General features: G+C 38.9%; 2 protein-coding genes across 4 annotated transcripts; one reads left to right on the top strand and one right to left on the bottom strand.

Annotated features, from left to right (window-relative positions):
- Positions 1–4,791: 4,791 nt before the first annotated feature.
- Positions 4,792–16,343, bottom strand: LOC143847534 (RNA-binding KH domain-containing protein RCF3-like). 2 transcript variants are annotated; one of them, XM_077356405.1, is made up of 8 exons: positions 15,296–16,342; positions 9,087–9,515; positions 7,229–7,477; positions 6,799–7,059; positions 5,771–5,844; positions 5,575–5,683; positions 5,358–5,484; positions 4,792–5,247 (listed from the first exon to the last, which is right to left on the bottom strand). In XM_077356405.1, the coding sequence occupies exons 1-8, from the start codon at positions 15,974–15,976 to the stop codon at positions 5,225–5,227; spliced, it is 1,953 nt and encodes a 650-aa protein (XP_077212520.1). In that variant the 5' UTR covers positions 15,977–16,342; the 3' UTR covers positions 4,792–5,224. The 2 variants fall into 2 exon arrangements, with proteins under 2 accessions (XP_077212520.1, XP_077212521.1); XM_077356406.1 differs by lacking the exon at positions 9,087–9,515 and having other exon boundaries at positions 15,296–16,343.
- A 2,436-nt stretch (positions 16,344–18,779) lies between these two features.
- Positions 18,780–23,745, top strand: LOC143847533 (protein PLASTID TRANSCRIPTIONALLY ACTIVE 7-like). Of its 2 annotated transcripts, XM_077356404.1 has the most exons (4): positions 18,780–18,906; positions 18,978–19,034; positions 19,118–19,171; positions 23,223–23,745. In XM_077356404.1, the coding sequence occupies exons 1-4, from the start codon at positions 18,856–18,858 to the stop codon at positions 23,550–23,552; spliced, it is 492 nt and encodes a 163-aa protein (XP_077212519.1). In that variant the 5' UTR covers positions 18,780–18,855; the 3' UTR covers positions 23,553–23,745. The 2 variants fall into 2 exon arrangements, with proteins under 2 accessions (XP_077212519.1, XP_077212518.1); XM_077356403.1 differs by lacking the exons at positions 18,780–18,906; positions 18,978–19,034; positions 19,118–19,171 and adding an exon at positions 20,731–21,162.
- Positions 23,746–25,448: the final 1,703 nt, after the last annotated feature.

The following is a 25,448-nucleotide window of genomic DNA, read 5'->3' as shown; positions in this document are numbered from 1 at the left end:
TACTTCCTACAATGTCTAAGTCCTGAACATTACTAGTAGAGCTATTTATATAGAAAAAGGTAGCGTTTTGTTGATGTCTGGATCAATACTTTTCTGTCAGAACAATGAAAACGTTGTTGATTTTTACCTTTGAAATGTTTAGCATATGCAATTTAATTAAACCCTCTGATTGTAGCCTGTAAGTGGACAATTAAAAAAATAAAAAACGTTAAAAATCCGTGTTTTATCAGAAGGTTAGAATTGGTCGATGGTAGATGTTTGACCCATATATATGGAAAAATGAATAGTTTGGATCACCAAGAAAGGATCTCGATCAGTTGTATTTTTGAGAGCATTCACTTACTGGGCACCAATAGCATGGAATAGGATTCTCTCCATCCATCTGTATAGTGGATCGATCACCAATTCTTCTTTTTTAAAAGGGATAACACCAACGCATTGTAGCGTTTCATTTTCTGTGTCTCCATTTTAACAACATAAGTGCCGGCAAAATGCATTCCAACCTATCATTTCTGTCTCCATTTTAAAAAGAAAGTGGCGGCAACGACTAACTTGGTCACGGCTGCCATCCATTCAGTAAAAAAGATTCACGAGTTCAAGAAAGAAAGAAAGAAAGAAAGAAAGAAAGAAAGTGGGGCAACTTATAGGATTCATCCATCGATTCTATCCATAATAGTGAGAGTTGCTAGGCAATTTGGCATAAATCCATTTTGCCGCCACCTCGGATAAATTAAATGAACAAGACAAAATCTGCAAGAGTTGGCTGTTCTCTCTAGAAAATGTGATTCCCAAAATGGCTTCTCTGTGAAATTGCCAATCAAGTCCCCCATAATATACAATGTTTCTTTCGAGGGTAAGTGATTCGCCCACTAATCGCTTCTAATCTCGGTCTTCATGTCATTTTCCTCCCCCTCAAATCAGCCTTTCACATGAAAGGCAGATTTCTTGGCTACGCACTTTGTAGCCACGGGGTGAAATGGTCTCGTTTCTTTCAATTTTGACACACGTCACTCTAGTGCATTTAACATTAGCTGACTTTTACATCTTAGAGTGACTTGCAGCCAATTGGGGGAGTCCTTTCATCTCATTTTTGCAAGGGCTCCCTTCAAGTACTCTACCATTCCTCCTATAATATATATAATAATCTTGATTCTTTCCTTTGTCATTCGCATTCTTTTCGGCTCCATTCCTTTTTTATCTAGAAAGGGGCAGCCTATTGGATTCATCAGTATAATATGAAGGATGCTGAACTCACAAGGGGCCCTTGTAGGAAACAGCCACAAGGGCGGCTCCATTGGATCCACGTCATTTCCTCCACCGTTATCATAGCCATCATAAGTGCACTCAGGAATGACGTGGATCCAATTAATGGAGCAGCCCTTGTAGCCGTTTTCTACAAGGGCTCATGTGAGTTTGGAATCCCTCGTATAATATTTACCGAGTTTTTATATGGTGCCTGACCGTGAAGTCATATGGGGGTGGTATTTGATTCGACAACAGCCCACGTTTTAAAAGGCTTCTGTTGGATCAAACATCAAGGGCTGTACTATTGGCGTACTGCCCCCATGGGACTTGACGCTCGGGCACCATATAATTTCTTATACATACCTATTTTACTTCATATTTTAATTTCCGGACCGTTTCATACATATAAAATAGGCATAAAATAAATTTTACATATTCTACTGGGATATTTTTAGGGTGGACTTTTTTACAACTCTTGCATAGTATGAGTAGGGCCCACCATTTTACACTTCATGTTTCATATGGTGGACCCACTATGTAACACCCATGAGTAGGCCCACCATCTGGACCCAAATCGATACATAGAGTTAGGCCCACCATTTTACACCATGTTTCGATAGGTTAAGACCCACAAACTCCACCCAAACCCATGCATCGAATGGGGCCCACCATTTTACCTTATATTTTAATGAAGTGAGACCCATGATCTCCACACAAGCCCATGCATTAGGGTGGCGCCAACCATTTCACATCTCATATTTTGATGGTTTGGGGCTCATTACCCATGCATGACATGGTCCAAGATTGCTAGTGTCTCATAATTTATTAGTGGCACTGCTATCGACATTCCTGTTATTTGCTGTTTAGGAATCTGCCTGTATGATTGCAAAGTGATCACACTCTTCTCCTCTATGCTTAGTACTCTTTTATAGGCAGATTCCTAGGAAAGCATAATTAAAACAACAACAGTCTCAGGTTCCTCTGGTATTAAGGATTCTCATAAAATCATACATTCATACCCATCCAATGACAGTGACAAGCATGTCAGATAAGATATAGACACTTCCTCATTTGATAATGACACTCCTCGCTTTATTAAACACTCTTTTTTTCTTAGGCCAAGTCTGGCAGGGTTTTATTTTATTTTATTTTTCATGATAAATTAGTGTCTCCAAGTGGCGAGAGAGTGGTAGGGAGTGTGGGAGAAAGAGAGATTTAGGAGGGCACCACTGAGATAAAGGTGAGAAATGGCTAAAAATCAAGAGAAGAGCATTTTTCAGTGATTTGAATGGTGGATTGGTTTGGTTCTTGCTTTAGTTTCTTTTTTACGCATTCACCCATCCCCTGATCAAGCTCTGGATGCAGCTCACGGAGCCCCTCGGTGACCTTATCTGTTTTGTTAAGAGACTTGTCGACGATAGTGGTTCGCAAAGCGGATAGTTCCCCTTTATATGGAATGACAAGTGTCACTACCCTCCTAGACTACATTGGGTCCACACTAGGTCTGGCGGAGCGATCTCACAACTGTATTTTTTTAAAAAACTCATTTTTCTGAGGCACTATTGTTGGCACGATTTGGAGGAAGAGATAGGTCCAACGTTTAGGGAAGGAAAGGAACGAATAGAAAGTACTAGTTTGGGAAAGGTGAGTGCGGGGGAAGCAGAACAGCTGTGTTGGTTCAATCAGGAAATGGTTGATCATGCTTGTTTAAGGTTGAATGCTTAGGGTTTCAGATTCAAGCAGCTTGTTGCTACACAATCAGTCAAGCTAAGCTAGAGAGAAAAGCGACAGTCCTTCCAATCAGGCAAGCGACCAACCAATTCCAACGATTGCAATGAAGAACAAGAAGTATAGGCTTGTAGGATTAAGTGGGAAGAGCTGAACTTGACACGTCACGCAGATCTCTCCTCGTACCCGCCCTACCCTTCTCTCACAACTTGGAGACACTAATTTATCATAGAAAAAAAAATTGGAAAATGATATTTTCAACCCCTCTGCTTTCTTCGGCCACACCCCTTCTAGTGTATTTAGGACTACTCTTTTTACACTAGAAGGGTTGTGGGCCAAGGTTGAAAAGGGGGTGAAAATATCACTACCCAAAAAATTCCTAGCAGCCAGACATGGCCTTAATAGCTAATTAAAACGTGTCAGAGAAAGGTGGAGGTGCTGGTACAAATTGGTACCATAGATGATCAAATTGTGGAGATGCAAATAATCAAAGTAAGAAATGGGAGAGAAAGAAAAGCAGGCAAGGCAAGCGTAAGCTTTCTCTTATAGACTCTATTTCCCCACATATGCAGGTGGCTTCACGGAAATAAGTTCCAAGTATACAAGGCCTATATCAAGAAAAAGGGCTGCACCCAAAGTTCAAGACAACCAGTTTATGGATAGAATCAGACTATGAAGTGGTGGTGAAAATCACAAGTAAGGAAATTCGATGCCCGTAGCTAGGTCGAAGGAACTGACACAATGCAAGCTCAAGACATGGAAGATCTTTCACACATGGAGAGAATTCTGCAGCTGATTTTCTTTCAAAAATTAACGTGTAAAGGGGAAAAAGTCCCCATGTTTGTCATTCCTCCCATGCTTTTAAATATTGCATCTCAAGATAAAGCTGGGAAAGAGTATGCAAGGATGTTATCATATCTTTTATTAATATATCTGTTGGGGGTTCGCCTAAACCCCAGCTTGCCTACCAAAATGAAAAATATTTACCTTAGATGTTTTGAAAGCTAGAATTAAATGCACCAGAAATCTGAAAGTATATTGTTGAAGAAATAAGTAGTCGATATATTAGCATTCAGTCTTTTTTTCTTAGGGAGATGATATTTTCACCACCCTGCGGTATGCATCCGCCCCCCTTATAACGTGAACAGTGGGCAACTTTAACACTTTTTGACGTCAAATCACGTCAAACTCTATCTCAATTTTCTTACCTCTTTTAATAATGTCAATGACATCAAACTCTATCTCAATTTTTCAAATAATTACCTTAACTACCTGTTAGGATTGCAAGAAAAACATTTCACGATAAAAGAAAATTCGTATTCCTAAGAATTTTTTTTATTTGGTTAAAGTCAATTTTTCCCCATGCGTAAATCAAACATTGGAAAAGCTTGAAATTTTGGGAAAGCTGACAAATTTTAATCCAAGGCTCCGTTTCTTTCGACATAAAAATTTGTTTTATGCCCATTTTACATCGAAAGAAACAGATTACTGAATTTTTGCAAACCCAAACTCTTAAACTGTGGATGTCACTGAGATGTATTTTTTCCTTTTTCCCAGCTTTTCTTCTCCCAAGAGCTGTTGGGCTGTTCTTGAAAAACACCGCAACCCCGTTTGCTCTGCCATTTGAAATTTCATTCCCTGTTCATGCAGCATGCCTGCCAGCCATTGCTCACATATAAAACTATGTTAGCTGAGTCTGGAATTTAATCACTTGAGCTCAATATGGGCAAGGGAAGCAAATGAACCATCTAATATCCCAGTCACCTTACCAAAACTAGATCTTGGAAGGACAACCACCACACCACAGCAAAAACTGAATTGAAGATGACATGAAAATATTTGCAAAAATCTCTCAATTGTGCGTTTCATTCTACACCTTCTGCTAATTCCTTTCTGCATACATCCCGGAGATACCCAGACATTGAGCTCCAGTAATTCATACATTTTTTTTCTCGACATATTAACTCTTCATAACTTACAAACAAAAGAACAATAATCCTACTTGACTACATACATATAGACGGAAAAGATTGCATATGTTGCATTTGAGACTACTTTAAAAAAAATTCTCAAGGTTCTAAGATTGACTTGACGCACTGCATACCTTTATACAAAGTGCTAAGGGCGCAATTTCCTTCAATACTCCTTGTGTTTACCTCCGGGTGGACAAATTATCAACGCGAGAATAACATGAACCATACATCACTGAACACCTTGCAATTTCTTGGCTTGAGTGCAACCATGCTTCCAATCAGGTTGAAGCAACATCTTGTACTGGCAAATTCAAGAGAAGCTGAAATTATGGTTCTAAAATAAGCTTGTAAAAGTAATGGCATCCAGAAATGAGAGGTCTGGCAAGTTGAACAAGGAAAGTGAAAACTTACTGCTCAGAATAAACCCCTGGAGAATGCTCTGGGCTCGCTCAGCTTGCTCTGGAATACCGGATATTTGGATCACTCTTTCAGGAAGCTCCGGTTTATCTTCCACAAGGGTAACAGTCGCCCCGGACATCTGTTTCCATTGAAATATATGGCAATGCAAAATATTTCACCACCCTAGAAGCAAAACAAATAGGAGAAAGAATTCCAGAAGCAAAATCACCTCACTAATCTGAGCAAGCTTGTTTCCTGATCTCATTGTGAGGCTTGGAATTGCGTGCTCTGGTATGACAATCTCCAGTGTCTTTTTAGTGAGAAGTGGAACGTGGAGCCTGAATGACATAAGTCAGGTAGAAATGGGTATGGATGATGTGACGGCATGGCTTGATACAGTTACGCAAAACAGAGGTTTGACTTACCTGTTCGGCACACTTGACCCTTCTACATAAGCATCACTTTCTTCCTGCTCCGAAAGTCCACTTCGTCCAGTGCCCTGCTACAAGAAGGCTACATTATTTTCCAGGTGAGATTCCGAAAATTCCGATCTGTTCCAGTTTGATTTTTGTGCTCTGGAAATTACGGCCGGAATTGTGTAAAAAATCTGGGGAAAAACAGTTATGACATTTTTTCTGGTTTGTTCCCCACTGTTTCCCTAAAATATGAATGTTTTGATTCTGTTGAGAGTGGTTTGATGTCATTTACCCTCCCCAATTGAATGGAAGGGTTATAATCCATCAAAAAACCCTCTCTTGGTTAGATTTACGGTCTCTTTTGTTCATCAAAAACCCTCTCTTGGTTAGGTTTTGGGTTTCTTATGCTTCAATGACCCAAAACTGTGGTTGCAAATGACCATTTTTGTCATTTTTCATGCTTGTTCTCGAAGTTTGGCTCTATAACACCATTTTTGTCTAAATATTTTCTATTTTTTTCAGTTTGTTGTTTCAGTTTAAAAAATCTCCAAATCTTGTCTGAAAAGAACATCAGATCTTGTCAACACAAGAACATTCCAATCCAAAGAAAAATGGAATGGATGCCTGAACGGTATTGATGACTAAGGTATAGAAGAATCTCTACTTTACTTAAACCACTTTGTCCAATGTCTACATTGGAACTTCGCCTTTTGAGCGATGAGATAACAAGAAGATACTTTATGTGATGATATATCAAAGGTGTTCGTAATGACAACCAGAAATTCATATGGAAGAAAATATAAACAACAAAGGAGCTAGTGCCTAGACTATTTTCCTTCACAACGTTATGGGTTTCCATGAAACATTGAAAAACAGTTAGTACATTCTGATTGGAATAAGGCAAATATGCAATCCATGTTCAGATTTTGTTTCACTTTTTTCCTATACATCCATGTCAAACAAAGAACTCATTAACTAAAGAATTAAAGCCACAAAATAAAATATCAGGCAAAAAATATATATATAATGAATGCCACCTTTGATTGCCACATATTTGTTGAAGCATGTACATTCTGATAGCCCCCTGCTGGAGGGTCATTTCCCTGGTAACCTTCATGAGCCAGATTTTTGTTGGGAGAATTAGCCTCTACTCCATACATGCCCCCAATATGTCCTGGACCTGAGACGGATGATGGTAGCAAATCCTTCGAAAAGGAAATCTCACGGTACAAGTAACTACGTAGCTTTGATGTTACATGGACAAGAGCATCACGTGCTGCCCTTATGTCCCCTACAATCTGTACACACTTGTCATTATCATGAAAGTGCAACATTTATTATAAATAACAAAAATATTGGTCGTTCAACAGAAGTAATGATTAATTCACTATCTAAGCATCTAATTACTATGCTCGAGGAAGGTCAACAAGTGGCATACATCATTCACCAAGACCAAAAATAACAAACCTGTATAACTTCATCAGCCCCTAATGCACATACAGAAAGCTCTTCTTTTGATAAGATCTGTATATTGGCCTTTGTCAACCTCCTCATCTCAGATAATATCCCATCCCTCCCTTTGAAACATCCGATTTCGCTGGTTGGCACAAGTAGCCTTGTTGTTATAATATTATCTTCGTCAGGGCTAAGATCTACAATGCGACTTTGGATATGGAGCAATGCTTCCTGAGCTGGAAACAGCTCATCATCTGGACCCTAATGTACACATAAGCAACAAAGCTCAGTGTTACGTAAACCATGAGCAATATGATACCTCTTGCATCTTAACAATAACCCAAGCCTTAAGCAAATTATAATCCTCCATCCTACATTCCAAAATGAATTAAATCACCGCAAAATTCAATGGACAGAAAAACCCATAGAAAATGAATATAACCTGAATTTCAAACTTTCCATTATTTTAGTGGGCGTATTTCAGCATCACTTTTTTGAAATTTCAAATTCTTAGGTTCAGGATTTCATTGCTTCTATGAGCAGTGATTTTTATAATTGACTTAAAATCCATTGGATAATAAGGTGTCCAACCAAAAAGGTAGGCCACGTTATCATCCAAGGGACCAGTAAATACTCCAAAAAAAAATACCTTGCATTACAAGATGAAATAAATAATGCTCAAGGAATCTAGATAAAGAAGAGCAACAATAGAAACTGAAGAATGTAAAGGGTACCTAGAGAACAGGCAGCCATTACAACTCAATTACTTAAAGATGGTTTGTAACATGAAAAGACGTTAATTAATATGGGTAAAATTGTCTGCCCCATCCATCCTTCAGAACATAGCAATTGTAAGTAATTGCGACATCATTCAAAAAAAAAGAAAAAAGTAATTGCTACCCATTGATGAAAAAGATAATTTCCTTCATCACTAAAAAGTACACGAGAACACTACTCCAAACTCACCAATCAAAAAAAAAAAAAAATTCCAAACTCCAATGTGAAATGTAATCACTGATAGACTGCCCAATCCATCCTTCAGAACATAGCAATTGTAAGTAATTGCTAAATCATTCAAAAAAAGGAAAAAGTAATTGCTACCCATTGATGAAAAAGATAATTTCCTTCATCACTAAAAAGTACACGAGAACACTACCCCAAACTCACCATTTAAAAAATAAATAAACATTATTCCAAAATTCCAATGTGAAATGCAATCACTGATAGAAATTCAAGAAGCCATTGTATGATGGACTTAAACAAGCACTAAGCACGGTTTGCTTAAAGAGATCCATTTTCAAATTTTCATAAATCTCCTCTTTGTAAAAAGAACTAACAGAAAAATAGTTTTCCTGACTAAAGTTGTGGATAGTATAATCATTATGGGAGGAAGAAAAGAGAGAAAGGACTTAACTTCTGCATAATGTTAAAGATGACTTGCTCTTCCACCTGAGAGTGAGTCTTAATTTGGAGCATCATTTCTCAATAACTCTACAAGGGCATTCCTAATTTTGTCAATTGTATTCTCCAATCAATTTACAGGTGCCCATGTCTAGGTATTTCCTTTCTTGAATCCCATATTCCCCTAAAGGAAGAGCATGATAAATCCTGCTCACCTAATTATTTTCTCATGTATCTATCCTAAATGTTCAGCAGTTCTCTTTGTCAGTGCGTAATTTGCATCAATCACCAATAATAAGAAATAATAATCTGTGTAAAATACAGAAGTTAAAAAATTACAATGCTTTGAAATATAGTAAAGAATAAGACAAAACAAAAGTAGGGAAGTAGCATATAAGTTGCACGACTTGCAGAAGGAGAAAGAGACATTCCCATAGCCTAGAGTCATTCATAATGAGAAAATAGTTACCTCTTCAGAGGAAATAATAACTATTCTTTCATCTGACCCTGGTACAGGATCAGCAACCGTGACATCCACACCAATCTCACCTCGAAGCATTTCTACAATTCCATCCGACTCTCCCATGACATTTTCAACCTTGTCATTTGGACACATGATTCGAAATACAAGGTCTTCACCAGAAAATCCATAGCCAGATGAACGTGAAACATATGTATTGCTTCTATCACTACTAAACCCCACAGAAGACCGGAGACCTGAAATAGGCTTATCCGAAGCTGATCGGATATGAGGAGTAAAATCATCATCCAGAGGAAAATAATGCTCCGGCGAATGTATTCGACCACGGAAAGGACCCCGATCACGAAGCTGGCTCTCTAGCAAGCGAGAGGAAATAATTACTATTGCTTTCTTCACAGAATTGGTATCACCTACAACCTGTATGGAAAACACAAATGTCCCATGAAAGAGCAACGTCAGATTGATATATGCTGATAATTTAACATATGTCAATGCATGCAACATTCCCAGTCTCCAAAATAATAGATGTTTCCTTGGATAAAGCCAACAGAATGAGATAAAAAAATGTGCAACCAATAGATTGCCATAACTCCCCGAAAACGATTTCTGACACTCAGCACCAGGATTTACCCCTGTGATAATATTTCACCTCAGTGCTTTATGCGAATCAATAAAAATAACTGATAATCATGAACTGCTTTCAGGAGTTTCGAGGGAGTAGAAATTGAAGCTGGAAAAATTCTCCAATATACATCCAAATTCTGGATATCAAGCAAAACCTCTAGATGGCGGTTGGAGATGATATAGGAAAGTTCTATGTTGTATAAAGCCTCTAGCCCCACAAACTAATCAATTCTCTCACACCTCTCTGAAAGTTGTCTATATGGAAATGATGAATAAATTCACTTTTGAAGAATTTTAGCCCTGCTAGTTAGAAATGATTGGTCAGAAACAGCTCTGTACCACCTTCCTAGAAGTCGTCTAGATGGAGATGACGGATAAAATCACTTTGGAAGAATTTTAACCCTGATAGGAAGAGATGGTTGATCAGAAGTAGCAATATACCACTTATAATGTACAAGCAGCCTGGGTTGGCAATCTCTAAGCAATAATAGCAAGTTTGAACTTAGAACTTGAAATTCCTTGCTAGTATCTGTCAAAGAGGTCACTGACATGTGAGCCGAACGGTATAAGAACAAAGTAATGCTAGTCTCAGATGTGTGTGTGTGTGTGTGTGTGTGTGTTTTTCTGAATAGTAGTCTCAGATGTGCTATTTTTCTGAAAACCATAAATGGAATTACAACCAAGAAGAGATTACTTGTGCTCTAAAGGTTTGCGTAATAGAAGTACCATTTGCTACCAGCAATTGCTCTGTACAAGTATTCATCCATCCTAGTGTCAACTGTCCACCAGATTTTGGTCATAGCTCTGTACCAATCTCCGGTTACATGAGTGAGTTTAATGGATATTTTTTTTTTTGAAATGGAGTGAGTTTAATGGATATCAATGCCCTATAGGCAATTTGCTATTGGGAAGAAGAGAAAATTTTATTGGAAAAAACATGAAAGAGGGATTAGTTGACAATGCCAAGTTGATCTTTAGATTTGACATACAGAACGCTAATCACCTTGGTTGTCACCTTCCTCCAAACAAAGTGACAGTCAACATCAATGTGCTTCGTCCTCTTAGAAAAACTGGATTGTATTAAGTGAAGCATATGCCTTTCTTGTTATCACATGGAGCTTCATGGGGAGTCTAACCAGAAACTCTATCTCAGACAAGAGGATTTTCAATGCGATCAAGTCGCATTTACCCAGTGTCATAGACGCATAGCCTTGTATTCAACTTTTAACTAGACCTTGAACCCTGCGCAAGTCAATAATTGACTCACCAGAGTCAGTTTGGCCCCACTGAGTGGTGCGAGAGGAAAGAGCTGCTAGAGGAAAGCCTTAAGAGAAAAGGGGGTGAGTGGAGAAAGAGAGCTGAAAAAGAAGCGAGCGGAAAGAGCGAGACAACGGACTTCATCTCTTCTATTCTCTTCACTTACATCTTACACAGGTGTGGAGCCTTCCACTATGGACTGAGACTGGGCAAAATGATTGAAGGATGGATCGATTGTCTGATGGAACCTCTCATGTGACCTATCTCTCACATTATTCCAGATCAAATGCACCCTAATTAGCCAGAAGAAGAAGAAAAAAGGAGAATGAACTCATCCAGGTGTGCAAGCCTCTCTGACCTATTTGATAGGGGAAAGCAAAGGAGTCACATAAGTCCAAGACAAAACGAAGGGAAAGAGCTCGGAAAGCACGCAAGGTCGAAAGCTCAAAGGATTCACGGGCAGGAAGGAGGAAGTACCCATGCCGCCATGTCAATAATTTGACTCGCTAGAGTCAATAATAGACCAGTTACTTTCCCCAAGTAAGAGTTTTTAAAACTGCTTGCGACCACACATTGTTCCTTTACTAGGTTCCCTCCAAGATTCCAACAAGTGTGCAATGGCCAGATGTAGACCGTCCATTACTTTCTTCTTCTTCCTTATCTTTTTTTTGTTTGGTGAGATAACAAAAACCTTTTATCTAAGTGCGAAAACAAGAAGTACAAAAAGATGAACGAAATTGCCATATATTGAGAAAATACGAAGAACATAAACAAAACAGCTGGATTGTCTAGGAAAGGGTTCACTGACAACTAAACCCCCCTTTCTGCTGGTTCTCCCACCAACAAAGTGGCCACTGAATTTGCATCTCGACTAATATGATGAAATGAAATCTCTAGTCAGAAATAAGGACAAGGATCTCCTCTATAGAATATGCTTGCTTCCAATTATATTCTTGTCAAGGACACATCCACTTCATCACATTTGATGAATCCTCCTCAACCATGAATGAGCCTTATAAAAGAGATATCAGACACTTTATCCCCTGCCTTAGAGACAATACCTCCACCTTGTTAGAGTCCTTCACCCCCATTGACCCTAGGAAAACAAATCTAACCTCCCTCCATAGACTCTAATAATGCTTGAATTCCAGGAGAGCACGAATTTCCTACATATAGCCTTCAAACTTCAGTTTTAGAACATCAAGCGAGGAGGGAACTCAAAGAACTTGCTATTGTAAAAAAATAAATGCTAGTTACAAAAGTATTCCATGATCTTCATAACTTTGAACACTCAACTTGGAAAAGCTTGCCCAAAAGATTATACTACCAAAGACAGTTTTCAAATGGTCCAAAGGGCGCCAACAAACCCGACTTTCAATACTTGCCCAAAAGATTACAGTGTTGCAGTCCTACTGTTAAGTAGCAAAAGAAACAAAAGTTGATAAGGGTCAAAACAAAAATATGTGAGTGCAGCATCCTCTTGCCTAAATTTTGGGCATCAGACATAACATCTAAAAATTAGTCATTGAACAATCCCAGAATCCCCCATTTAGTAAAAAAGCTAGGGTTAGGCACTCTCCACATTTTGCCCCTAATTACCCTTTGGAAGCATACTCAAATCCATCAAAACATCTAAGTTTGAAGAAAAGGAAGGGCAATCTCAAGCTAAACACAATAAAGACCACACACACAACTGTGTCAAGTAATGAAGACTATAAGCCATAATACTTCACTATAGGATTGAGACCAGATCCACTAGCTTATGGACTTCCCTAGACCACGCAACTCTAGAGCACAAAGAACTGATCTGTACTCCGCTTTCTTCTTGCCCATGCCCCCTCTCCCACCTCCACTTATTCCTTCTAAATAATTCTAAGGCTGCTCAATTGATGGCCATTCTTCTATAGCACTGGTGATAGTATCAATTCATTGAAATCAAGCATTGCCACGAAAACACTGTTCTAAGGCCGAAATCAATGAGAAATTAATAATACTAAATTCTCCATCGACAATGAACTCGATATTCCTTTATTCAAATCACACTACTAGATTCTAAACTAGACAATTTCTCTAAACATACATCACCAACCTTTGATGTAATCTGACATGGCGGTAAAGCGAAAATAAATCACAAGAATAGGATATCGTAGTCCTACGATAGCAAAGTAGAGAGAAAAGAAGAAAACTCCAAGAGTGGATGTCTTCTCTCTTAATTCATTAATTGATAATCAAAATAGAAGTCCCATTACATGTCTCATCCACCTCCTTTTAAAGATTAGGAGGGATTCTAGAAAAGGAATCCCGTGCAAGTAAAAAAAGAAAACATCTAAACTGATACTACCGTATTAATGGCAACCCACATAAAAAGTAAACTCAATCCTAAATGACTTTAATTAGTTATGCATAGAATGGGCATGTGCCTTATTTGGCCACTCATGAAAATAGAAATGAAAGTCCTCCAACTAGCATGCACAAAAATGAAAATAAATCTATCCTAAATGATATGCAGGAAAATAGAAATAAATCAGCCCGACGATTTGGGCTGCATCAGCCTCCCCGGGTTAGAGAAAATCCATCCTCGGATTTGAATCTTCCAAAGAGCACATGTTTCAGTGGTCCTCACCTCCATCATTCTCCCATGGTTCAAAAGTACTCATCCTCGAGTTTTGAAGTAACGAATAAAGATCATTAATTGAAATTGATCCAACCACATTATATAATTCCCAAGATAAAAATACATTCTTTCTTGATCTTCAATGAGCTTGAAGCGTTGAGTAACCGCCGTAGACTTCAATATAGGATCTAATAAAAATGGATCAAGATAAACTGATAAAAAAAATTGACGAAATATTTTTTCATTCACTCATCCTTTCAATCTCTATTAATCCCCTTAATTTGATGTCAGATCTAATATCTTTTGATCCTTCGTTCATTATTTTATGGCCCTCATCAACCATCACCCCAAGTGATTTATTGATCACATGGTCTTCCCTGAAAGGCAAAAACTCATTGTCTGAACTTTTAGGAAGGATTAAATATCCTTCATTGGAATATTCATCGTAGATTGGCGGTGACTCCCAATCTACGATTCCTTGCTCTAAGTAGCAATATAATGGTTTCAAGTCTAGTGTTACCTTCCCAGACTTGAGACCTGATTCCCAATGCCTGGAATTACCTCCGGTGGCCTCAGCCCTCGCTGGTCGTCGCGGAAGATATCCCTAACGTTGGCTCACAGCGTCTACGTCCGATCCGTCATCTCCGCCTTGAGAAGAAGCACGGACCGATCTCAACTGTCCCGCCTCCACTTGCCTCCTCAGTGCTAGGATCTCTTCTTGAGATTCTTCCATCGCATCTTGAACCGCAACTCGAGCCACCTGCCTCATTCTTGGTGCCATCAACGAACACTCGATCGCAAAATCAAGCTCTGATACCAAATGATGTAATTTGACACGGTGGTAAAGCGAAAATAAATCACAAGAATAGGAAATCGTAATCCTACGATAGCAAAATAAAGAGAAAAGAAGAAAACTCCAAGAGTGGATTTCTTCTCTCTTAATTCATTAAGTGATAATCAAAACAAAAGTCCCATTACATGTTTCATCCTCCCCCTTTTAAAGATTAGGAGGGATTCTAGAAAAGGAATCTCGTGCAAGTAAAAAGAGAAAACATCTAAATTGATGCTGCCGTATTAATGGCAACCCACATAAAAAGTAAGAGCAATGATAGATACAAGGGAGCCCTTGCATAAAGAGCCGCAAAAGGGCTCTTCATTGGATCCACGTCATTTTCAGTTACATTTTAAAATCGGTTGAAAAAGTAAAAGCAGTTACATTTGATGACCTTAATTAGCTATGCATAGAATGGACAAGTGCCTTATTTGGCCATTCATGAAAATAGAAATGAAAGTCCCCTAATTGGCATGCACGAAAATGGAAATAAATCTAGCCTAAATGATATGCAGGAAAATAAAAATAAATCAGCCTACTAAATTCTACATAGTTTAGCACTGAACTTAGTAGCAATTCATTGAAATCAAGTACCAATTGAACAGAAATTGAACCGACTTTAGCACTGATCGTAGTACCAATTCATTGAAAAACACTGCTCTAAAGCCGAAATCAGCAATAATACTAAATTCACCATCAACAATAAACACCATATTCCTTTCTTCAAACCACTCTACTAGATTCTAAACTAGACAGTTTCTCTAAACAGACATCATCAAAATTCAAAACCTTTCACAAACATATCAAATGAATAGAAAAATTAATATCAACTGAACAAAATAACCATTTGGCCGAGGAACGGTTATATACCTGAACGATCTCCTCGGACATCGAAACACATCTCGGAAGATGCTGATCCCTTGGAAGGATCCTAATCTGAGTCTTAGTCTCCATCCTCATCTGCTCAATGATCTTCCCTCCCTTCCCCAACAAACACCCAACCTGAATCCTCGGCACCACGAACCTCGTCACAATTCGTCCTCCTCGCGGCCCATAATCCTCATCATCATCATCACCTCCATTATAGAATCTGAATTCAAATTTCACATCACTTTCAAGAATCCGATCATGGACCAAGATGAGCGCATCCTGCGCCGGAGAGTACGGTGATGATAAGCGTCCGTCCGGATCTCGATACCGGACGTCCGAGATCTCGATGATCCGCTCTTCGTCACCGGAGATCAGAGGATGAATGTTGATCCAGGCGCCGGTCTCTTGCCGGAAGGCCTTGATAATGCTGCCGGAGTTTCCGATCACGCCGCCGGCTTTAATGTCGGGGCAAAGGATTCTGAAGCTGGTGGAGATCGAAGGGTGAGGATCTTGTGGTTTTGAAATCCGGCCACCGCCGGTTGTTCCCCGGCGGTGGCGATTAGGGTTGTAGTGATGGTTTTGGTGGTGATTGTGATGATAGCGGGGTTTGGTTCGGGTTTGGGTTTGGGAATCGTAGTCTTGATCGTAGTAATAGCTCCTTTTGGATCGAGATCTCTCCATTTTGTTATTTTTTGTTTCAAACCCTAATTTAAATGTCAGTAGTTGTGGCAGTAGCAGACAATGCTTGCTGATTTTTCACAACTTCGAAGCTGAGATCGCTTTGAGTTTTGTGGATTTTTCTTAAACTTTTCTTTCTTTCTTTCTCCTCTGTCAATTGCTGTTTATGTATTCTCTCCAAACTTAGGTTTTGCTGCTGGTTTTGGTTTGGTTTTTTGTTTTGCAATTCCTTGAAGATGTTTGTTGTGATTATACTCGGAGAAATCCCTCGTCTCACTTCTCAATTCCCTGTGAGAGAGAGAGAGAGAGAGAGAGAGATGAGAGAGAGATATATTTTAAGAAGGATTTGTGTTTTGTGAGCTGTAGATACTTCCACGAGAAAGTTCTCTATTCCCTGATGTGCGAACTCCGTACTGGGAAATAAAAACTGCAGGGAGAAATTACTGAAATGCCCATACAAAAGCGTCAAATTCTAGTTAAGTTACCATCGCCACACCCGGTGAATAGTCACTGAGGAGACCAAAATTTGATTTACCTAGAGTTTACCCAGTAGACTAGTGATACGTTGTGTTTGGTTGTCAACCTCGTAGAGCGGTGCGAGGAGGTGTCATAACCAATATAGAGAGAAAAGAGAGAGAAAGAGAGAACATCATTTTCGCAACTTAATTCCTCCTTTTTTGAGGAAGTAGGCAACAAACATGCAATTACTACGTCTCAAGTCTTCAGAAATTTTGATGCTATTGGCAAACAAGCACCGTAGAGTTGAAGAAAAGTGCATTTTTGCTTTAGAATTGCCTGAAGATGTCAGGCATGTGGCATCCAATTTTGCAGAAAGCCATTTCACAACTTACTATTGCATGAGAGAACAACCACCTCGAGTGAATTAAATGAATAAAACAAAATTTGCTAAGAAGTGAGCCTGTGTGAGTGCTCTCCTGCAAAAGCAAAACTCCAAATGGCTTTCCGCAAGATTGCCTAGCAAATCCCTTCCTTACTAGTGTGAGATTTCACAATTTAAATGCGACTTATTGTAGATATGGAAAGAAGCTAACAATCACTTTGGGGTGATGTTTGCTTAACCTAAGCACCTTGCCAAAGAAAATAATGGATTTGTAGGCGATTCCGCGGCTCACTATTGCACGACAAAAAGCATCTCAGATGATTAAATGAATTGGACAAAATCTACTAGCAGGTGATTGTTCTATTTATGAAAAGTGAGCCGCAAAATGACTTTTGCGAAATTGCCTAGTTTTTCTATTTATCTGACTTGGACTACTTTACTTTTTATTAAATGAGTTCCAATAAGATGATCCACAGATGATGACTCCGTGGGTTCAAGTCCGATGCTGAGAGGAGATCTCAGTCGCAAGATTGAGGCATGCAAAAATCAATAGGCTAAAGACATATTTAGGACACCAAAGGTCTGTGATCATCCCTTAGAATCAAGGGCAATGACTCGTGCTAGCCAAAAATATTTGTTGTATACATGGTAGTGGATCACTCCCTGCCATGGTCATTTTCCTTCGTAGAAATGATGCTCGCCCCGAGAGATATTTCCTTATTAAACTATGGCAAACAAGAACAATGCCACTGGAGGGCTGCTAGCAAAATGGGATTTCATTTGACAAAACCCTGGTGTGACACATGCGTAAGAAAACAGGGGAGCCTGTTCAAATCTCAACGAAATGCAAAAACCATTGTGGAAATGACCAAATCGTTGGTCAATTTCACGGTGCTCTTTATTTTCCATGCCACTACGATGGCCAGTTAATTGTGACCATAAGAGGTAGTTGTAATTGTTTGATCAAAGTAAAAAGAAGGAAGAAAAGAGGAAGGTTGTTTTAGCAGCACTATTTTTTAAGGTATGTTCCAGCGGGGGTAAATACGGAGTAAAATACTAGTTTACCCCTTGCCTGAAAACCATGATTGTTCCAATGGGGGTAAACTCACATACTTACCCTCATTCCTCCCCGTATCATGTTCATGCATTTTAGGTGGAATCTCATGCATTTTAGGTGGAATCTTAGGGTAGCTAAGTACGCGTTGCGGTTTAGAGCACTTAAAACCCTATTCTCCTCGTTCCCTTGCATTGCATCTTTCGCCCGGTTCATTGGGGTTTTTCAGACTATAGAACACGATTAGTTTCTACGATCAATTCTGGATCTAAGACTTTTTCTAAGTTTACGATGATGTGGGAGAGTTTTAAAACAATGTCATGAATCATATTTGAACATGGGGTGCATTGTTTTCTTGTAAGATATTTAACAAAATATTAAATTGAGGCTACTGATATTTGTGCTACCATGTTTTGATATTTGCAGTAACTCACCTTGTATTTTCTTTTTTAATTGGCTTCTGGAAGTTTTTGGGAATTGTAATAACCTTTGACAATGTGAGTGTCCGCAAATGTGAAAATATGGTAGTGAGTAGTGACAAGGGCGCCCTTGCAAAAATCAGCTTCAAGGGCGCCCTTATCGGTTGATTTGAACAAAGTCGACACGGTTTCCACCTTGTTAGGCCCCATCCAATTTTTCGGCGCATACTTTGCAGAAACTAACTACTAGGGGCGTCGTTGAAGCTGATTTTTCCAAGGGCGCCCTTCAATCTATCATTTCTCAATTCACATTACAACATATTTAATGTAGAAAAAATAATAGTTGTAAATAAATGAGGGGCACCATCAATTGGAGTGATGAGGACAGCTTCTCTATCTTTTCAAACAAAGGCCAATTTGGGTGGTCCTCACTCCCCAGGATGACCGAACCCCACTCTACCGCAGTGGCATTCCGGTTATTTTTATTATAATCAGTGTTATTTAGACAAACTACGTAATCCTTTCTCTTATCTTGGGGAAGAGAGGGAAAACTGGAAAAGAACTGCAGATGGCTTTCTCATCTCTGCATTTCATCTGCCCTTCTCCTTTGTCTGCTCCTGTAAGTCCTTTTTTTTGGGTTTTTCATATTGATTGTTCTTATGAAATCCTTATTATACCCATCTGTTACAGAGGATCGAAGCAAAAACACGAAATACATGGTGTCTGAACTTCTCCTCTAAGACCCAGGTTAACCATTGAATTCAATCTCTCTTTTTAGTGTTTACTTTTTTATTATACCTTTTAAATCGATTGAAGCTTTCGAATTACAGGAACCATGGGAAAACAGTGGTAACAAGAGACGGATATGGCGGAGGAGGAAACTGGTATATATATGTTATTTATTGATTTTCTGATTAGAAAGGAACCGTATGGACCCATTTTTTATTTTATTTTTCTGGAATTCATATGTTAGTATGATTATATTTATACATGGTTGTTCCTTTTTTTTTTCCTTGATTTTTTATGTGTTTTGTCTATCTACTGGTTGTTGCTGGGTTTTGAGTTAAAAAGAGGAATTGAAGTAGTGATATCTAGTGTAACTGGAGCGTATTTTTTTTCCTTTTTTTTTTTTGGAATTCTTAAGTTGGCATGATGATGTGTGAAACAACCAATAACTCCAAAAGCTTAAGCTGTTAGAGTTGGTGTTATTTAATCATTTATGCTTGAACACTCCCCCTCATGTGTGCCCCCTCTTTCTTTCTTTCTTTCTTTTTTTTCTTTTTTTTTGAGTTTTCCATACACATGGAACATGTGGCCCTCTTTTGGGTTGGCGTGGATTTTTAATATCAAGGAGTTGTTGGGTTTTGAACTCAGGCCATGCCGAGATGCATTAGCTCTGATACCATGTGGAACAACCAATGGCTCCGAATGCTTTTGTCTCTGGTTTTCACAACATGTCGTGATGCAATAGCTCTGGTCCCAGAAACAGTAGATAGATAAGGGCATCGCAATTAGAGGTTGTATGTATTCCTGTTGGTGGGTTTTTTATTGTTGACATTTATGAACTCTGCAGGACTTGCGATTGACATAGGATCAGCTTGGTTTATTAACCTATTGGTGGTTTGGGGCATGTTTCCCACATCATGGATTTGTTATTTCTGTTCCAAGACCTCAAAATTGCAAGGAAAGGCTTCCTGGTAGGAGGTTCTACCTTGACTATGAAAAAGGGGTGAAGCTCAATGTGTCAGAGTTCAATTTTAGAATGCATCCAAAGACTTTCCTCAACTGGGTGATGCGTGTGGATATTTTTGTTGTGGAACGGCATTCTCGGGAATCAGAAAGTAGCTTTTGTTAAAGAAAAAATTACAGGAGTTGTGGCTATGTAGTGGCAGCGTTTGGTGGAGTCTCTGGCACTTATTAGGGAAATCGAGGATCTTAACTTGGGAGCTGATGAAGGGAAAATTTGAGGAAAAATTCCTACCCCTCGGCTACAAACAAAATCTATTCAATAAGTACCAAAACATTCCACAAAAGAATATGATCCTGGAACAATACACAGATGCATTCAACAACCTGTGTCTGCGCAATGGGCTGAGTGAATTTGAAGAGATTGCTGCTTCTCAGTATTTGCTGGGATTGAGGATCAAAATTAGGGAACATCAGATATCTTCCTGAGTATGGAGTGGGGACTATTGAAGAGGCGTATCAGCTTGCTTTATGGGTAGAACATGTGAAAATCCCCGGCTGACTGTAGAGGAGTAGCGACTGCATGGTTTTAAATTTCGGCTGAAATCTGAAATTTGGGACCGAAATTTTGGATTTTGATGAAGACCGAAACAGAAATTGGCGAAATGTACCAAATTTTGGTCGAAATTGCCAAAATTTCGACCCAAAAAGCTGACATTTCGGGACTTGCTACCGAATTTTGGCCGAAATTTTGGGATTTCGGCCAAAATTTCGGTTTCGGCGAGGACCAAAATTTATGCCGAAACCAAAATTTAAAACCATGGTGACTGGTAGTAGGAGTTTTGGCTTTGGGTCAACTCCTAAACAACAACGGTCAAGTGGTTACAATAATTAGAAATCTGTTGGGCTAAATCCAGATCGCGAAAAGAGTGAATCTTCATCCAGGGAGAGATTTGGGGGTTCTAGACAGCGCTACTACTTGTATGGTGCAGCTGGTCACATGTCGTTTGAATGCCCAAGGTGCCAGGTTAATCTAGCCAAGATAGAAGAAGATGACAATAACGACAGTGAAGATGAAATATCCTTCAAGTCCCATAACGAAGATGAGGGCAATGTAGGGATCAATCCCATTGTGGGAGAGTTGATGGTTGTCAAAAGTGATGATTGGCAGCAAGAGCATCATTTCCACGTGAGTTCTTTGCAACAAGTAATGACAGATCCAAGTAAAGCTTCTCTTGCACTTACCTGATTTCATATGAGTTTCGCATGCACTTACCTGATCTCATATGAGTTTCTCATGTCATTAATCTTAAAAAATACCCTGAAATGAGTAACACGGTAAAAGTCATCAAATAATACAAAATTAAAGTGAAATATATCAAGAAAGTGGAAGGTAAAAATTAACCTCAAAACATTATTATGATCACAGTGCAAATTTAGTATACCAGAAGGAACATCACAAAGAAATGATATAAGAAAAAATAAATAAATCAAATTCCCTATGGAAAATGAATTTTTCCATGATTCCATCTGATCCGAGCCGCAAATGATACAATTTAGATGTGATGAGCATCATTTCCATGCGAGTTCCTCAGAAGCTGGGTTCCATTTTCGTAGTGGTTGATAGATTTTCGAAGATGAGCCATTTTATTCCATGTTTAAGAACTGCTAGTGCTTCTTTAGAGGCTTATTTATATTATAAGGAGGTTGTGTTCTTGCACGGGGTGCTAAAGTCCATTGTATCGATCAGAACATGAAATTTATGAGTCGCTTTTGGAGGACTTTGTAGAAGAAATTTGGTGCACAACTCAAGTATTCCACTACCCATCATCTACAAACCGATGGGCAGTTCTAGGTGATTGACAGGACTTTGGGGAATTTATTAAGGTGCCTTACAACTATACAAGTGAGCGGGTCTCTACATAGGATCATATGGTAGCCCAAGCTGAGTATGTGTATAACAACAGTATTAATCGCTCTACAAGTTGTTCTCCTTTTGAGTCATGTGGTCGACCTAGCTCCTTTGTCTACTAACATGCGTCAGTAATGATACTGAAGCATAAGCTGATCATATACACTAGTTACATGAAAAAGTGAAGAAAACCACTGAGACTAGCAATGCCATGTGCAAAGGAGAGGGGTGATATGAGGAGGTACAAGGAATATGAGGTTGGTGACCATTTATGGTTTACTTGGGAAATAAGAGATTTCCACAGGGCACTTATCGTAAGTTGAACGCTAAAAAATTTAGGCCATGTAGGATCGTGAAGAAGGTTGGACTGGACTAAATGCATACATGTTGGAGCTGCCAGCTGATTATAGTGTCAGTCCCATTTTTAATATTGATGATCTATATGATTATTTGGGTCATGATGAAAGAGTATCACATGAGGGAAGTCATACTGCCAAGGGAGTCCTCGGACTTGACTAAAGACATTTTAGAGTCCAAGATGATTTTCGCTACAGCCTGTGTGTGGAGAAAGTATTGTAAAATAAAAGCGCAAGCCACCCATAAGGCCATAACGAACATGGGGTCATTTTACAAAGAGCTGCATGAGTTTGATGCTGATATCCTCAAGCAGTACCGAACAATTCAACTCGATGGAGCAGAGTTCTTCTCATCAGTGGGAGTAGTTGCAGCCATGAACGCACAAGCTTTCAAAATGTATTGAAGGCGACACAAATGCAAGAACTTGAGGCAGATGGATGATGATGAGTAGTTGACTGCAGATTTTAATCTTTAGGGAGTGAGTTTTTTTACATCCTTTTATTTAGTCTATTATCAGTTTTATGAAATTTAGAGACATATTAGTCTTTTAATCTCAAGTCATGTTTAATGAATAGGGATTCTTTTAAGTTTTTAAATTGTACAGTAGGATTAAGTGAGATCATGGGGGGAGTTTCCTCTCACTGGGAAAAAACATGAATAGTGCTTTTGAAGGAGACGAACCAGCTAAGGTTCTCTCTCCTCTTTGCTTTGGCTACTCGTTACTGGTTTATTTAAATAAGATTGCATCATTCTTGTGCTGTATTTTGAACTTTCCTTACTGTTTCTCTTGGTTGGCTACTTGTTACTGAATTTTTTACATAAGATTGCATCATTCCTGTGCCGCTTCTTTTTTTCACTTTCTTTACTGTTTCTCTTGGCTGCATTAGTAGGACTGTCGAGGATGTAGCTGCATTTTAGATTCAGTGGCACATTTATTTTATATTATCAATCAGGGGCGGATGTATCTGTGTTTATTTCAGACAAAGAAAGATGACAAGTTGCGGTACAAGATGGAGCGAATCCCTTTCCTGGAAGAGCAAGTGAGGAAGATAAAGGACTCGGGAAAGCTATTGACTATGGACATTGAGAGGCTGATGCTAAGGGAAGATAACAGGTTTGATTTCGTAAATGAAGTGGCAGCGGAGGCGATATCGTATGTTGAGAACAACAGAGATGAGTATGGGGCAAAGAAAGCCATCTTGCATGTCCTCAGCAACCGTGTGAATGAAGCTGGGTTCTTCCGCGAAGAAGCTTACATGGAACCTGACCCCTTCAAACCCGGGCCTACTTATCTTAGAGAAGAACTATAAATTGTGAATACTAAAACATTAAAACTGCACTTTATGATCTTTCAGTAGGCAACGAGTGTAAGATTGCTCTACTATCAAGCCATAGGCCTTGGTTTGCGACATTTTTTTTCCCGTAGAGCATTTCAGTTTGGGATTGAGATCAACTGTTGAAATGTATGACATTTCCATGTATTTCAAAGCTGTTTTATCATCACATATGCTCCCTGATGTGAACCACTGTTTATCTTTTTTACTTTGGAAATGTTACTCTTATCTAGGGGTAATCAGGTATGCACCTCCAAATCCATTGCTACAGATTTATCCTCATCCAGATTTGCACAATTTCAGCCATCGAACATGAGATAGCACCGTTCAAAACCAGGCTAAAATGGCCTCACTTGCTCAAAAGTGAGATCTAACCTGCTAGCTTTATGTCACCTTCATTTGATTTTTAGATTTCATAAGTGGAACAAAGCCGGTCCTTTCCTTTTGTATGGATGATCTTCATGATGAGATAGGCATTCTTGAGCTAAAAGCAATTTCTTGTTGGCTTGCAATGTGCCGGTAAAGTTAACACCAATGGAATATTGGTTTTCTGATTAGCTCTTTGCCATCAACACCATCAATGGCCACTTTGCTTGCCCTTGGAAAGCTCGGAGTATCATATCAGACATTGATGAATTCATCCATTGGAAATTTTCTCACATTTGGAGAGAAGCAATAACTCTTGCTTATAGTTGATGATGATTGTATAGTTGAATACACCTCGATGTTAAGTTTATTTTCTTCTATTTTTAAGTAGAATGAGAGAAGTAGGCAGACATTCAATTTTTATTATAATAAGAGAACTAGTTAGATGGCTGTCAGGATCAATGGTGACAATCAATTCTAGGATCCCACATGGGCATATGTGGGTGCAATGAAGACCATTGATTTTATAGAACATGATGTGATAGGCGTCCCACCTAACCCGAACTCACCATCAGGAAAAAAAGAGTACTAGGACCCAATGAAATGCAACACAACAAAATCACTTTGGCATGAGTCCCATAATTAGCACCAACGGTACAAGTATACTACAAACATTTCAGTGGCCATGGATGCTCATTTCCTCTGTGGCAAGGCTGAGATTCTAGTTTACAGAGAGCATTGCTTTGGCTGGACTAGTTTTGACATTGTCTTTTATGCTGGGGCTATGGCCATCTTGGTTGGGTTTGTCACTTTTGTTCTAAGAATGGGATGTTTCAGTGAACTTGTTTTCTATCCACCTGCGAAGCATCTGACTTCGTTTTTGAATGGTTCTCACATTTCAGGGAAATTTGAAAGAAATGCTGTAGTTGTTGAACAAATAGGCATTCTCTCACATTTCAGGGAAATTTGAAAGAAATGCTGTAGTTGTTGAACAAATAGGCATTCATTCATGGAAATTGCAGCACAAGGAAAGAAAACATATACAATGGTAAACAAGGCGCGGATATAAATATTTATTTGCCAACATACCTGAATTTATTTTTTTTTACAATGAAGAGCTTCAATCAAACACAAATACTCAAATAAACAATCAAAAAAAAAAAAGCAAATGGGGATATTAGAAGATCAAGAAATAGGAAATCAACCAAATTCCCAACCAGACCTTTACCATCTTTCTTATATGTTACACAGAGAGAGAGAGAGAGAGAGAGAGAGAGAGAGAGAGAGAGAGAGAGAGACCACCACCGAAACCGAAACCGAAATATTGGTGTTAGTTTCGGCCACCACCGAAACCAAGATATTTTTATTTCAGTGGAAATTTTGGCTGAAATCATGTAAAAATATGATGGCAATTTCTGGTTTTTTTAAATTTCCACCAAAAATTACAAAATTCGGTGGAAATTTCGGCAATTTTGGTTTCGGTTTTGGCAATTTTGGTGGACATTA

This window comes from Tasmannia lanceolata, unplaced genomic scaffold, assembly GCF_043159265.1.
Source record: "Tasmannia lanceolata isolate RefF3 unplaced genomic scaffold, GAP_Taslan_0.1 ptg000015l, whole genome shotgun sequence".
NCBI classification, from domain to species: Eukaryota; Viridiplantae; Streptophyta; class Magnoliopsida; order Canellales; family Winteraceae; genus Tasmannia; species Tasmannia lanceolata.
Note: the sequence above shows the minus strand (reverse complement) of the source record. Positions and strands in the feature narration are given on the sequence as shown.